The following is a 16,543-nucleotide window of genomic DNA, read 5'->3' as shown; positions in this document are numbered from 1 at the left end:
AATAAAGGCCAACATTCCATTAGCCTTCTTCACTGCCTGCTGCACTTGCTCATTCACCTTCAGTGACTGATGAACAAGGACTCCGAGATCTCTTTGTATTACTCCCTTACCCAACTCTATACCATTCAGATAATAATCTGCCTTCCTGGTCTCACTCCCAAAGTGGATAACCTCACACTTATTCACATTAAACGTCATCTGCCAAGTATCTGCCCACTCACCCAGCCTATCCAAGTCACCCTGAATTCTCCTAACAGCCTCATCACATGTCACACTGCTACCCAGCTTAGTATCATCAGCAAATTTGCTGATGCTATTCTCTATGCCTTCATCCAAATCGTTAACGTAAATGGTAAACAGCTGTGGTCCCAATACCGAGCCCTGTGGCACTCCACTAGTCACCACCTGCCATTCCGAGAAACACCCATTCACCGCTACCCTTTGCTTTCTATCTGCCAACCAGTTTTCTATCCATGTCAATGCCTTCCCCCCGATGCCCTGAGCTTTGATTTTACCCACTAATCTTCTATGTGGGACCTTATCAAATGCCTTCTGAAAATCGAGGTACACTACATCCACTGGATCTCCCCCGTCTAACTTCCTGGTTACATCCTCAAAAAACTCCAACAGATTAGTCAAGCATGATTTACCCTTGGTAAATCCATGCTGGCTTGGCCCAATCCTATCACTGCTATCTAGATATGCCACTATTTCATCCTTAATAATGGACTCCAGCACCTCTCCCACCACCGATGTCAGGCTGACAGGTCGATAGTTCTGTTTTCTCCCTCCCTCCTTTCTTAAAAAGTGGGATAACATTAGCCATTCTCCAATCCTCAGGAACTGATCCTGAATCCAAGGAACATTGGAAAATGATTACCAATGCATCCGCAATTTCCAGAGCCACCTTCTTAGTACCCTAGGGTGCAGACCATCTGGACCTGGGGATTTGTCAGCCTTCAGTCCCATCAGTCTTCTCATCACCGTTTCCTTCCAAATGTCAATCTGTTTCATTTCCTCTGTTACCCTATGTCCTTGGCCCATCCATACATCTGGGAGATTGCTTGTGACTTCCTTAGTGAAAACAGATCTGAAGTACTCATTAAATTCTTGTGCCATTTCTCTGTTTCCCATAACAATTTCACCCAATTCATTCTTCAAGGGCCCAACATTGTTCTTAACTATCTTCTTTCTCTTCACATACCTAAAAAAGCTTTTGCTATCTTCCTTTGTATTCCTGGCTAGCTTGCGTTCGTACCTCATTTTTTTCTCCCCGTATTGTCTTTTTAGTTAAGTTCTGTTGTTTCTTAAAAACTTCCCAATCATCTGTCCTCCCACTCACCTTAGCTCTGTCATATTTCCTTTTTTTTAATGCTATGCAGTCTCTGACTTCCTTTGTCAACCACTGAGGCGCCTTTCCCCCCTTTGAATCCTTCCTTCTCTGGGGGATGAACTGATTTTGCACCTTGTGCATTATTCCCAAGATTACCTGCCACGGTCTTTTCTGCTAGGCTATCCGTCCAGTCAACTTTGGCCAGCTCCTCCCTCATGGCTTCATAGTTTCCCCTGTTCATCTGCAACACTGACACCTCCGAGCTGCCCTTATCCTTCTCAAATTGCAGATAAAAGCTTATCATATTGTGATCACTACCTCCTAATGGCTCCTTTACTGCGAGATCGCTTATCAAATCCTGTTCATTACATAACACTAAATCCAGAATAGTCTTGTCCCTGGTCGGCTCTCGTACAAGCTGTTCCAAGAATGCATCCCGTAAGCACTCTACAAACTCCCTATCCTGTGGTCCAGCACCAACCTGATTCTCCCAGTTCACCTGCATGTTGAAATCCCCCATAACTACTGCGACATTACCTTTACCACATGCACATATACCCTTGTACATTCATTTCCCAGGTCTGATCTCCCTGCAGCCATGTCTCTGTTATCCCAACAACATCATAGTTACCCATTCGCACCTGGGCTTCAAGCTCATCCGCCTTATTCCTGACACCGTGCATTCAGATATAGAATTTTTAACCCATTTCTCCTCTCTCTGTTTGAATCGCTGCCTATTGTGCTTAACCCAGCTCCCCGAACTCCCATCGGGCTATACGCCCCTAGAATTTTGTTGTCCTTCCTACATTTACTTATTCTTGCAACACATTTAACTCCATGTTCCGTCAGACCATCCCTCTGTACACGAGTCCTCCTTATCACTTGTTCCGCTCCACCTCCCTCTACTACACACTTAATATTCTGGAACCGTGTAGTCCCCACCTGTCCTTTATTCATCCTCTCGCTATCATCTCTCACAGTCTGGATCCCCGCCCCCTGCAAATTTAGTTTAAACCCCCCCCCGAAGAAGCTGTAGCAAACTTCCCTGCAAGAATGTTAGTACCGCTCCAGTTCAGGTGTAAACCGTCCCTTCGGAACAGATCCCACCTTCCCTGGAACAAAGCCCAATTATCCACAAACCTGAAGCCCTCCCTCCTGCACCATCCTCTCAGCCACGTATTAATCTTTATAATCCTCCTGTTCCTTGCCTCACTCGCACGTGGCACAGGTAGCAATCCTGAGATTGTTACCCTGGACGTCCTGCTCTTCAGCTTCGCACCTAACTCCCTGAACTCCCTACGCAGGACCCCCTCACTCATCCTACCCACGTCATTGGTCCCTACATGGACCACAACATCTGCATCCTTGCCCTCCCACTCGAGAATAACCTGTACCCGATCTGAGATTTCTCGGACCCCGGCACCAGGGAAGCAACGTACCATCCGAGACTCCCGATCTTCCCCACAAAATCTCCTATCCGCCCCCCTGACTATAGAATCCCCTATCACTACTGCTCTCTTCTCTTCCCTCCTCCCCTTCCTAGTCGCGGGTCCAACCTCAGTGCCAGAGACAGGACCACTGCAGCTTGTTCCTGGTAGGTCATACCCACCAACAGTATCCAAAACGGTATACTTATTTTTGATGGGAATGGCCACAGGGGTGCTTTTCTCTCTCTGTCTGCTCCCCCTGCCTCTCTTCACTGTCACCCATTTGCCTACCTCCTGTCTTTTCGGTGTGACTACCTCCCGATAACTCTTATCTATCTCTGCCTCTGCCTCCTGAATGATCCGTAGTTTATCCAGCTCCTGCTCCAATTCCCTAACTCGGTCTGATAGGAGCTGCAGCTGGATGCACCTATTGCAGGTGTGGTCATCAGGGACAACTGTGTTGACCCTGACCTCCCACATACTGCATACGGAGCACACCACTGCTCTAACCGTCTCCCCCATTACCTGATCCCAGATTAGTCAGAATAAATGAAAAGCAGGCTTCTTGCCGAAGTCCTCTTGCGCCGAAGCCCGCTGAGCCAAAGCCCAGCACTCTGCTCCTGCGCACTCCGCTGCCCGCTCCTGAAAGTGGGTCGCTTTTTAAAGCCCGCGCTCGCCACTGACGTCACCCGCGCTCACGCAGCTTTACCTTCCTCCTCAGGTATTTTCCAGGTATTTGCTGGATCGATAATCAACCCACCCTTGTGGGCACAGGAGAGTTCAAACAGCGAACTTCGGCCACTAGGTCCTTTGTTTCGAACCTTCCATCTTCTTTCTTTCTCTCCATCTGACTGTCTGTCTCTGACTGTCCTGGCTTAAATAAAACAAACTGCGAGCTATGTAAACACAAGCTGTGAGCAAGTGTAAGCACGCTGCAGAGTCAAATAGTTCCACCCCTCCCTCTCTCTCAGTAAGAATCAAACAGGAGCCGAGAAAGCCGGCGGCTGACGTCACTCAGGCACTCTCTGAGTGACAAGAAACCTGGAGGTTCATCACACCACGATCAACCAATACTTTTTCCTTTAGTCCGAGAGAGTCCTTCTACTCAGTTCCTTCAGTAACACGATTGTAGTCTGTTTGATGTATCCACCGAGATTGCCCCTTCAGTCTCAGAGCCGTGGAGTGGTCAGTAACACCTAATATGGTCCTCTCCACCGAGGTCTGAGTTTCCCTCAATCCCAGTTCTTGGTCAGGACAAAATTCCCAGGTTCTAGGGTGGGATAGTCACTCCTCTCTGCGGGGTGGTTCTCTTCCTTGTAAGCCTGTAGTACCTGTGAATGTAATGTTTGGAAAATTTTGTTTAGTTGGCATATGTATTTCCCCATCTCTTCCCCGAGGGTATGCATATCCAATTTACCTGGTAGACTTTCTGGGAACAATGTTACACAAGGTCTTGGTCCACAGGGTGTCCTCATGGGCCGTCCATAAATGATTTCAGCTGGTGAGAACACTGTTTTCCCCTGTGGGGTGACCCTCATGTAGAATAGGTCTAACAGTGGGACCTTCAACCAAGTGAGTCCAGTCTCCGCTGTTAGTTTGGCCAATTTACTCTTCAGAGTGCCACTGACTCTTTCCACTAAGCCAGTGGCCCGTGGGTGGTGTACACACTGGAATTGTTGCTTGATAGCTAGCTTGTTACACACCCCTTCACTTGCTTTAGCCACAAAATGTGGGCCATTGTCAGAGCTCAGCATCTCTGGCAGGCCGTACCTGGGAATTATATCCCGTAATAATACCTTCACAACAGTCATAACAGTATTATTGGTAGTTGGAATAGCTTCAATCCATCTATTAAATGCATCTATAATAACTAAGCAGTATCTATAGCAACGTACTCTAGGCAATTCAGTAACATCAACTTGTAGACACGAAAATGGTCAAGGGAGTCGTACCCGGTGTGCAGGTTAACAACCATTCCCTCCTTTTCCAGGTGTGTGCAGAATTGATCAATATAGGTAAAAACTGTGTAGGAACACAAACCTGTCCCGCTGGGGTGATCCAGAAACCTCGGTCGGGGTCTTTCTGGCACCCCACCTGGAACTACAGCTTGCACTCCTCCTCAGAGGCGTCCCCCTGAAAAGTACGTACCTCCCACATGTCTGGCAAACTCGTTCTGCTTGAGTCACGGAGGATTGCTTGATGGGAACCCGAGGAGACGACAACTATCGAGGATTGTGCAGCACTTTTCGCTGTCTAATCTGCTGAAGCATTGAGTTTAGTGACCTGGTTGGCCATGCGGGTGTGGGCCGCACATTTAATAATAGCCAAAACTCGAGGTAGCTGTTGAGCGGTGAGTAAGTTGTTTACAAAGGAGGCATTACTAATGGGGTGGCCAGAGCAAGTCAGGAATACCCACGTTCCCAGACAGCCCGGTAGTCATGTACAACTCCAAATGCATAACGGGAGTCCGTGTAATTGTTCGCACTTTTATCTGTTGCTAGGATGCAGGCACAAGTCAGAGCAAACGGCTCAGCCTTCTGGACGAGACAGCTGCTTCAAAAGAGGCCTGCTCAATTACTTCACTGTCAGTTACTATCGCATCGCCAGAATATTGTTTCCCTGCTGGATCCACAAAAGGGCTTCCATTCTCATAAAACATTGCCTCGGGCTTGAGGGGATATTGCAGAGTGGATGGGAGAGTCTGTCCTTCTTTCATGGTGATCCGGATGGGGGGCAGTTTTAGAAATTAACAAGCAAGGCCAATTTCATGGCCTGAGATTGCCCAGAGATGGGGTACAGCCTCTTGGGTTTGGTCAATATTAAAAGAGTGTCTTACCAGATGTCCTGTCTTCACCCGAGTCCTTCTAGTATCAGAGTTGGCATGCGGCCAAGTCTGGCCAGCCTCCCTTGGTGCTGGAGGCTTGTTTCATCAGGGTGTAGGCAAGGAACCCTAGGCTCTTTGGCTTGAATCCAAGGCAAACCCTCACGGTGGTATGGGGAACCACCTGTCCTGTCTGTCGCCAAAGGAAATCCGGAACTTCGGCCAGTAATGCACTGTTCTCTCTTCCTTTAACCTCTCTAATGTGACTGGGAACTTTGTCCCTAGAGGGGTGCATAATACTGGCGTTTCTCAATCCCCCTGGAATTACACCTGTAGTGGCTGTGTATGTGAATACGTGCGTTCCGTGCCTTCGAACCCAGACAGAGTGATTGTAGTGTTTGATAGCTGGACTCCATTTTCCGATATAATTTCCTGATTGAGAGTGGTTGTGGTTGCCGGCATATCAATCATAAATGGAATTGGAATTCCAGCAACTTGCAATGTTCCATTGGGCTCTTCCTGAGGGGTGGTACTCACGGCAGGAAGCATCCTTGCTTGTTAATTTGAAAACGGGTTGTTGTCCCCACCTGTCCCTTGGTAGGTTTTTGTTCCCATCTCTGATCCCCAGATATAGCCCTCTCGCATCCTTCTTCCCACTGAACATCTTCACCTTTAATATTAGTTCCCTTCTGGGTTGATTGGGATTTGAAAGTCAGGTCCCAACAATATGTCAAAGCTTGTCACATTCGATTTTGGTCACTGTCAGGCCAATCCATATTATTTGTTTTAATCATGTTGGCTAATTTAGTTGGTAAGTATTGGAGCAGTAGGGAGTTAAACTGGGGGGACAGATTCCCATCTTTACAGGCTTGGTCAGAAGTTGTTCAGACCTCAGATGGAGTCAGCAATCAAATGGCTGAGCATGGTGCGATGAATGTGCTGAGCTGTGTATATCACAATGCAAGAAGCATCGTAGGAAAGCCAGATGAGCTCAGGGCAGGGAATTACGATATTGTAGCCATGATTGGGACTTTGTTGCACCCAACAGTCTGAGGGATTTAGAGGAACAAATTTGTAGAGAGATCGCAGACCATGCCAAGAAACAAAGCTTGATGCAGTAAGTGATTTTAACTTTCCATATATTGACTAGGACTCCCATAATGTAAAAGGACTAAATGGGGTAACGTTTGTCAAATGTGCCCCTAATCAGTGCGTAGGAATCCCGACGTAGAAGTGTGCAATAAGCTGTTGGGAACTGATCCAGGGCTGATGACAGAAATTAGTGATCATAATGCCATGAGATTCAAAAGTAAATATGGAAAAAGAGAGGTCTGGACCATGGATTGATATTCTAAATTGGAGAAAGGTCAATTTTGATGGTATCAGAAAGGATCTGACAAGTGTGGTTTGCGACTGGCTGTTTTCTGCCCAAGGAGTACTTGGTAAGTGTGAGGCCTTCAGAAGTGAAATTTTGAGGGTGTTGAGTTTGTACGTGCCTGTAAAAATAAAAGTTGAAAGGTAAATGGTGCAGGGAACCTTGGTTTTCAAGAGATATTGAGGCCCCGGATATCTTATTCTTCTGAATGCCTCAGACAGTTGGGTGCTACCAAGACTCATTAATGACTACAAATCATAAATCCATGCGAGCTCATCTGACTTTTTTTTTAGTCGTCTTCTGTTGGTTTCTAAAAGCTTCCCAATAGTTTTTGCTCTTTTGTTTGCTCTCTCTTTGGTCTTTATGTTGGTTTTGGCTTCTCATTTCAGCCATGGTTGTGTCATTCTGCCTATCCAATGCTTCCGCTTCTTTGGGATGTGTCGATCACTCAGCTCCCGAATTGCTCCCAGAAACTCCAGCCATTGCTGCTCCGTTGTCACTCCTACCTTTCCCCTTACAAGTTTGGCCAGCTTCTCTGTCATAGAAACATGGAGAAGTTCAGTACAGAAACAGGCTATTTGGCCCACCTAGTCAATGCTGAGAACACATTTAAGCTGTCTAATGCAACTACTTGCACTTGGTCAATCACCCTTCATGCCCCTACCATTCAGGTATCTATCAAACTTCTCTTATTGTTGAAACTGGGCTTATATTCACCACTTTTGCTGGCATCTCATTCCACACTCTCACGACCATTTCATTAAAAAGCTTTCCCAAATGTTCCCGTTAAATTTTCACCTTCCCCACTTACCCATGACCTCTGGTTGTCATCCTACCCAACCTCAGTGGAAAAAGCTGTTTGCATTTACCCTATCTATACCCTCATAATTCTAACAGATCCTCAAAGCAATGTATAATTTACTTTCTGATGTTTAGACCCTTTTTTAGGGCTATAAAGTGATCGTGTGGATAGCCAGAGGTTTTACCCCCAGGGTTGAAATGGCTAACACGAGGGGGCATAGTTTTAAGGTGCTTGGAAATAGTTACCGAGGGGATGGCAAGGGTAAGTTTTTTACCTAGAAAATAGTGTGTGTGTGCAGTCCACTGCCAGCAGTGGTGGTTGAGGCAGATACAATAGGATTTTTTAACAGCCTCTTACATAGGCACATGGAGCTTAGAGAAATAGAGGGCTCTGTGCTAGGGAAATTCTAGGCAGTTTCTAGAGTAAGTTACGTGGTTGGCACAACATTATAGGCTGAATGGCCTGGAATATGATGTAGATTTCTATGCTCAATGTTCTATGTTGAACAGTGAAATAACATCTCTTCTTTAATCTGTACAGGGTCCACGATTTTAATGTGGCTTTTTCACACTCCAATAGAACCTTTGTCCATCTCCTGAGTAAATAGAGATGAAAACATATTTAAGATCTCCCCCATTTGCTTTGGTTCCACACATGGATTGCCATTCTGGTCTTACAGAGAACCAACTTTGTGCCTTAAAATCCTTTTGCTCTTAATCTATCTCTGGAATCCCTGATGATTAATCTTTTCTGCAATGGCAACCTCATGCCTGCTTTTAGCCATCCTGATTTATCTCTTATGTGTTCTCTTGTATTTTTTATACTTCATAAGAACCTGCCTGCCTATCCCTGTTAAGAAACTCCATTTTGTGCTTCACCAGGGTCTCAATATCTCTTGAAATCTGAGGTTCCCTGCAGTTTCTATCTTTACCTTTAATTCTGACAAGCACATACCCGCTTTGTACTTTCAAAATTTCGCTTTGAAGGCCTCCCACTTACCAAGCACACCTTTGCCATAAAGCAGCCTGTCCCAGTCCACAGTTGCCAGATCCTAGTATCTTAATTCCAGGTGTTGATCCATTCCCTGAACACATCCACCTTTCCTATCATGCTCCTTGCATTGAGATATACAGGGCTCAGCACATTTACTGCACCATGCTCAACGTTTTTCATTCCTGACCTTGTCTGAGGTCTGAACAACACCTGTCTCCACAACACCTGCACTATCTGTTCTGTTATTCAGGCATCCATTCCCCCTGAGATGTTAGTTTAACCCCCCTTACCCCCACCCCCCGCCATGCAGCTCTATCACCCCTTTGGTTTTCATCTCCCAGATCAATAAAAAGGAGGTGCATACAGGCAGATAGGAACAAATGGGGTACTTATGAGATACAGGAAATTCAAGTGAACACTGATGAAAGAAGGCATGAGGTTGCCCCAGCAGACAAGGTGAAGGAGAATCCTCATGGATTCTGCAGATATGTTAAGAGCAAAAAGATTGCAAGGATGAAAATTAATCCTTTACAAAATCAGAATGGTAATCCATATGAGGAGACAAAATAGATGGGGGAGATTTTTTCTGCATTCGTATTTACTCAGGAGGTGGACACAGAGTCTATAGAAGTGAGGCAAAGCAGCATCAACTTCATGGACACTGTACAGATTACAGAGGTGGAGGTGTTTGCCGTCTGAAGGCAAATTGCCATGGATAAATCCCCAGGGCCTGACAAATTGTTCCCTCGGACCCTTTGGAAGACAGGTGCAGAAGTTGTCGGGGCCCAAGCACAGATATTTAAATCACCCTTAGTGACAGGTGAGGTACTGGAGGATTGGAGGACAACCAATGTTGTTCCGCTGTTCAAGAAAGGCTCTAAAAATAAACTAAGAAATTGTACATTGGTGTGCTTGACATCAGTAGGGAGAAAGTTATTGGAACTTATGTGCAGGAACCGGATATATAAGTATTTGGATAGATGTGAATTGATTAAGGATAGACAACATGGCTTTGTGCTTGGTAGTTCATGGCTCACCAATCTTATAGAGTCTCTCGAGGAAGTTATCAGGAAAGTGGATGAAGGCAAGGCAGTGGATGTTGTCTACATGGACTTCGGCAAGGCACTTGACAAAGTCTCATATGGGAGGTTGGTCAAGAAGGTTCAGTCACTCAGCATTCAAGATGAGATAGTAAATTGGACGAGACACTGTCTTTGGGAGAAGCCAGAGTGTGGTAGCATATGGTTGCCTCTCTGACTGGAGGCCTGTGACTAGATAGATAGATAGATAGATAGATAGATACTTTATTCATCCCCATGGGGAAATTCAACATTTTTTCCAATGTCCCATACACTTGTTGTACATACAATACTTAACTCAGTAATAATATGATATGCATCTAAATCACTAACTCAAAAAGCATTAATAATAGCTTTAAAAAAAGTTCTTAAGTCCTGGCAGTTGAATTGTAAAGCCTAATGGCATTGGGGAGTATTGACCTCTTCATCCTGTCTGAGGAGCATTGCATCGACAGTAACCTGTTGCTGAAACTGCTTCTCTGTCTCTGGATGGTGCTATGTAGAGGATGTTCAGGGTTTTCCATAATTGACCGTAGCCTACTCAGCGCCCTTCGCTCAGCTACCGATGTTGAACTCTCCAGTACTTTGCCCACGACAGAGCCCGCCTTCCTTATCAGCTTATTAAGACGTGAGGCGTCCTTCTTCTTAATGCTTCCTCCCCAACACGCCACCACAAAGAAGAGGGCGCTCTCAACAACTGACCTATAGAACATCATCAGCATCTCACTGCAGACATTGAATGACGCCAACCTTCTAAGGAAGTACAGTCGACTCTGTGCCTTCCTGCACAAGGCATCTGTGTTGGCAGTCCAGTCTAGCTTCTCGTCCAACTGTACTCCCAGATACTTGTAGGTCTTAACCTGCTCCACACATTCTCCATTAATGATCACTGGCTCCATATGAGGCCTAGATCTCCTAAAGTCCACCACCATCTCCTTGGTCTTGGTGACATTGAGACGCAGGTAGTTTGAGTTGCACCTTATCACAAAGTCCTGTATCAGTTTCCTATACTCCTCCTCCTGTCCATTCCTGACACATCCCACTATGGCCGTGTCATCAGCGAACTTCTGCACATGGCAGGACTCCGAGTTATATTGGAAGTCAGATGTTGTGTGCCATAGGGATCAGTGCTTGACCTGTTGTTGTTTGTCATCTATATCAGTAATCTGGATGATAGTGTGGTTAACTGGATCAGTAAATCTGTGGATGACACCAAGATTGGGGTGTAGTGGACAGCGAGGAAGACTATCATGACTTACAGTGCGATCTGGACCAGCTGGAAAAATGGTTTGAGAAATGGAAAATGAAATTTAATGCAGACAAGTGTGAGGTGTTGCACTTTGGTAGGACCTACCAGTGTAGGTCTTACACAGTGACTGGTTGGGCACTGAGGAGTGTTTTAGAGGAAAGGGACCTGGGAATACATGTCCGTAATTCACTGAAAGTGGTATCACAGTTAGATAGAGACGGAAAGAAAGATTTCATCCCATTGGCCTTCATGAACCAAAGCACTGACAACAGTAGATAGATGAAAGTTGTAAAAGAGGTTCCGAGAGTTCAGAGAAAATTTACAAGGATTTTGCCAGGTCTGGAGGACTTGGGTTACGAGGAAAGATTGAACAGGTTAGGACTTTATTCCTTGGAATGTAGAAGATTGAGGGGAGATTTGATTGTGATAGAGGGGCATAGATAAAATGCAAGCTGGCTTTTACCACGGAGATGGTGTGGAACTACAACCAGAGGCCATGGCTTAAGGGTGAAAGTTGAAATGTTAAGGGGAACATGAGGGGAAACTTCTTCACACAGATGGTCATCTGGGTGCGGAATGAGCAGCCAACACAAATGGTGAATGCGAGCTGGATTTCAACATTTAAGGAGTTTTGTGTAGGTACCTGAATGGTAGGGGTGTGGGAGTGGGGAGTTTAAATAGTTTAGCACAAGCTAGATAGCCCAAAGGGCCTGTTTCTTTGTTGGTACTTTTCTGCAAGAGCCTTTAACAGCTGTGCGGTCCAACCATTCATCTCAGCAAGAAATTTTTATAAGGCATTAAAACTGTGGCACTTTAAGTTAATAATACATATAAGAAAATCCCAGCTGCACGTCAAAAAAGACTATTTGTGTGAGAATTTTTCAGTTACTGTGTGGCCAGGCACCCATGCAGCTCAGCAGGAACAGGGAATAATACAAATGGAGGGAGCCAAACTGAGCCAAGGCACAAATTGGAGACCACAGAAATGCCCCATTCCTATAGAAACAAGAAGAGCATCAGGGAATTGATGGTTATTTCAGATACCAGCACTGTGCCCAGTTAGAAGATGATTTCTCTGTGCAACTTGGGTGGAACCTCACTGTAACAGTGTGATGCTGTATCAAACCTTGGCAACTCAAGTAATCTCATCCGAAGTGTTGTCCTACACCCAGTGATGGATTTTGTAAATCTTTTTACAGGTTAAAAACGAGAAGGAATTTGTCTCCCGGAAGCTCAAACATGGCACACCAGTTTTGCTGTCTCTGTCTAGATATTTAAGAAGTGAAGCAAGGGATTCAATCGACCATCCTACCTGATGAGACTACGGGGCAGGATTCACTCAGTCATTTGACCAACTGGCATGCCCGTCATTTTACACAGGGGAGAGCCCATTCTTCTGCTCAGACATTGGGAATGGATTCAGACAGTCATCTCAACTGAAGGTACATCAGCAAGTTCACACTGGGCAAGGTCATTCACCTGTTCTGTGTGTAAGAAAGCACTTAGTCTGTCATCCCACCTGTGGACACATCAGTCAGAAGCTGGTCATCTGCTGAATTTCTGGGAAAGGATTCACTCGGACATCTGACCTCATGGCACACCAGCGAGTTCAGACCGGGGTGCGCCCATTCACCTGCTCGGACTGTGGGAAGGGATTCACTCGGTCATCTCAACTGAAGGTACATCAGCGAGTTCACACTGGAGAGAGGCCGTTCACCTGCTCAGTCTGTGGGATGAGATTCACTCGGTCATCCAGCCTACAGAGTCATCAGCGAGTTCACACTGGGGAGAAGCCATTCACCTGCTCAGAATGTGGGCAGGGATTCACTCAGTCATCCCACCTACAGCGTCATCAGCGAGTTCACACTGGGGAGAAGCCATTCACCTGCTCAGAATGTGGGAGGGCATTCACTCGGTCATCTGAACTACTGATACACCAGCGAGTTCACACTGGGGAGAAGCCCTTCACCTGCTCAGAATGTGGGAGGGCATTCACTCGGTCATCTGAACTACTGACACACCAGCGAGTTCACACTGGGGAGAAGCCATTCACCTGCTCAGAATGTGGGAAGGGATTCACTTGGCTATCCAACCTGCATAGTCATCAGCGAGTTCACACTGGGGAGAAGCCATTCATCTGTTCAGTCTGTTGGAAGGGATTCACTCGGCTATCCAACCTGCATAGTCATCAGCGAGTTCACACTGGGGAGAAGCCATTCACCTGCTCAGAATGTGGGAAGGCATTCACTGTGTCATCCCAACTACTGAGACATCAGCGAGTTCACACTGGGGAGAAGCCATTCACCTGCTCAGAATGTGGGAAGGGATTCACTGATTCATCCGACCTACAGAGACACCAGAAAGTTCACACTGGGGAGAAGCCATTCATCTGCTCAGTCTGTGGGAAGGGATTCACTTGCTCATCCCACCTACAGAGTCATCAGCAACTTCACACTGGAGAGAAGCCATTCACCTGCTCAGACTGTGGGAAGGGATTCAGTCGGTCATCCAGCCTACAGAGTCACCAGTCAGTTCACACTGGGGAGAAGCCGTTCACCTGCTCAGAATGTGGGAAGGGATTCACTGTGTCATCCCAACTACTGACACACCAGCGAGTTCACACTGGGGAGAAGCCATTCACCTGCTCAGACTGTGGGAAGGGATTCAGTCGGTCATCCGACCTACGGAGTCATCAGCGAGTTCACACTGGGGAGAAGCCATTCACCTGCTTAGACTGTGGGAAGGGATTCAGTCGGTCATCCAACCTACGGAGTCACCAGCGAGTTCACACTGGGGAGAAGCCGTTCACCTGCTCAGTCTGTGGGAAGGGACTCACTTCGTCATCCAACCTGCTGAGTCATCAGTCAGTTCACACTGGGGAGAAACCGTTCACCTGCTCAGTCTGTGGAAAGGCATTCACTCGGCCATCTAAACTGAAGGTACATCAGCGAGTTCACACTGGGGAGAAACCATTCACCTGCTCAGTCTGTGGGAAGGGATTCACTCTGTCATCCAGCCTACTGAAACACCAGTCAGTTCACACATTCTGAACTATTCACCTGCTCAGAATGTTGGAAAGGATTCATTCAGTCATCCCAACTACTGGCACACCAGTCAGTTCACATTGTTATTAATTCCTTGCTTTTGCTTGCTGAGGACATTCATTTTAAGAGAGAGAGTGATTAAGAAGGCAAATCAGTCGGGCTTGCAGCTTGTTTACATCGCTCACAGCTTGTTTAGTTTTAACCGAGGACTCACACTCAGAGTCAGGCTGAGAAGACGGAGGGAAAATGGAAGGATCGAAACCAGGGAACTAGTGGCCAAGGGTCACTGTTTAGAGCTTTCCTATGCCCACAAGGGTGGGTTAAGTGTTGATTCACCATACATCGAATGTGTGGTTATCACCTCATTTGATCCATAGGTGTGGATAGGATTTGGGGTATCCTGTGAAGACTACTTATGTGTTAACGCTTGGCTGGGTGTGGTGTGATAATTCACTTGAAGGCGATACCCCTTGTGACAAGTCACTTTCGGTGATAATTCGTATGTGGATTTGAAACGATGAAGCATAAAATCTACAGCAACTGTTCTCTCGTTTCACCACAATGGAACCTTTGGAAATCGACGTAATTGCCTTCTCTCGACATTTACCCTGGATTACAAATATCTCTCTCTCATCACCTATTCCGTGGATGAACTGAACTTCCATACTTTACCATCTCAAGACTCTAAGCCTTGTTTCCCCCGAGCTCAATAGTTTGGGAGTTATATTTTGTTACGCCTGTGACCCAACTCTGAGGGGCAGAAGGGTACAAAGTAGCCCCCACCTTTTTGAGAATCGCAAGATCGCTATTAATTCAGGTCAGGAGACGCAGGAAATGAGAGAAAGACACGCAGAATCCACATGGGGTTTGGAATGTCCTGGGTCTCAAGATGGCGCTCATGGAGTAAACCGCATCTAGGCTTTGCTCCAAACCTTTTACGTTTTTTAACCTACAAACACCCCTTAAACTTATTCTAAAGGGGTCTAAACATATAGAATTTTTCTTTTTAAACTATTTGAATTATTCTCAACTTGCTGAAATGTCTAAAGCAAAAGAACCGAAACAGACGAAAGAACCGATAACTTTAGAAGTAGTTGTGAAGTTTATAGAAGCTAAATTTGAAGATCTGGAGAAAAAATTATTCGCAAGATTTTCACAGTATGACGAACGTTTGAAATCACTCGAAGAAAAGTTCCTGACCCTTTCACTGGAATCACAAAAACAACAAGCAAGCATTTTGGTTCTTGAAGAAGCCGCTCGTAAGAAGGATCGTATAATCGAAAAAATACAAGAAGAGCAAACTTCGACGTTCCAACAGATGGATCGTTACAAAGTTAAAATTACTGATTTGGAAAATCGCTCTCGAAGACAAAATCTTCGGTTAATTGGGATCCCGGAAAAATTTGAAAGCGGTGATCTGACCGTTTTCTTCTCTAAATTTCTAGTGGATGTCCTGGGCGCAGAGGTCCTGGATAACCCCCGATAATCGATCGGGCACACCGGGTATCACGATTTCAGGCAGATTCAAGTCTGAAACCACAACACGTAATCCTCAGAATCCATTATCCTCATATCAAAGAACGTCTGATTCGTGCGGCTCATAAAAAAGGTATGATAACCTATCAAAACTTCAATTTTCACATTCTGGAGGACTATAGCCCGGAGGTATTACGGGCTAGGCTGGCTTTTAGATCGGTTATGTCAAATTTTCACCAGAAAGGCTACAAGCAAGCGTTGCTATTTCCAGCACACCTGAGAGTCACCCTCCAAGATGGAACTATTTGGCTGTTTAAATCGCCAGCGGATGCTCAAGGTTTCCTGGAACAATGACATTTTATCGGGCTGACCAATGTAATTTAGCCTATAGATTTGGATCTGTTATAGATTGACGTTTGGGTTTTTTTTTGATACGGTTTACATGTATTTCTTACATACGGTTAAAGCTCTTTTTTTTTTGCTGGGCTTATTCTGACTTTATATTTTTTTATATTATTAATCTATTAGCGTTGAAAATGACCTATTAGGGTTTTTTTCTTCTTTTTTGTTTTTCTTTTTTTTAAAATCAATATACGCTCTTTTTTACACTTTTAACATTTGAATATTAAGATTGGGAAAAAATAAAATGGCGTTTCTTCTTCCCGACAGACTCCAGTGTTTGCAGCGTCATAACTGTTTTGATGTGTTTGAAAGTTTTAAACTTTCATTTATTGTTTTAATTTTTTTAAGCCCTTTTGTTTATATACATTTATAACACTAATTTTATATTTTAACTTTTGTTATATCAACCCTTTTTTATAATGTGGGTTGTTTGTATTTTTTTTTAACTTTGTTACGTTCGAGTTGCCGTCTTGAGACAAGGGGGTAATTTTAGTATTAGATCGCTCGCTTGCCTCTTTTTGGCTTTTTTCCTGGGGTTTTGA

At 45.3% G+C, this 16,543-nt stretch overlaps 1 protein-coding gene across 1 annotated transcript in view; it reads left to right on the top strand.

The window, feature by feature from the left end:
* Positions 1-16,192, top strand: part of LOC140722269 (uncharacterized) — a 79,627-nt gene extending 63,435 nt beyond the window's left edge. Inside the window, exon 3 of the mRNA XM_073037071.1 lies at positions 12,927-16,192. Coding sequence (XP_072893172.1) covers positions 12,927-14,129 — 1,203 coding nt within the window. The 3' untranslated portion in view covers positions 14,130-16,192. The remainder of the gene's footprint in view (positions 1-12,926) is intronic.
* Positions 16,193-16,543: the final 351 nt, after the last annotated feature.

The sequence above is a fragment of the Hemitrygon akajei genome, unplaced genomic scaffold, assembly GCF_048418815.1.
Source record: "Hemitrygon akajei unplaced genomic scaffold, sHemAka1.3 Scf000073, whole genome shotgun sequence".
Classification (NCBI taxonomy): domain Eukaryota; kingdom Metazoa; phylum Chordata; class Chondrichthyes; order Myliobatiformes; family Dasyatidae; genus Hemitrygon; species Hemitrygon akajei.
Note: the sequence above shows the minus strand (reverse complement) of the source record. Positions and strands in the feature narration are given on the sequence as shown.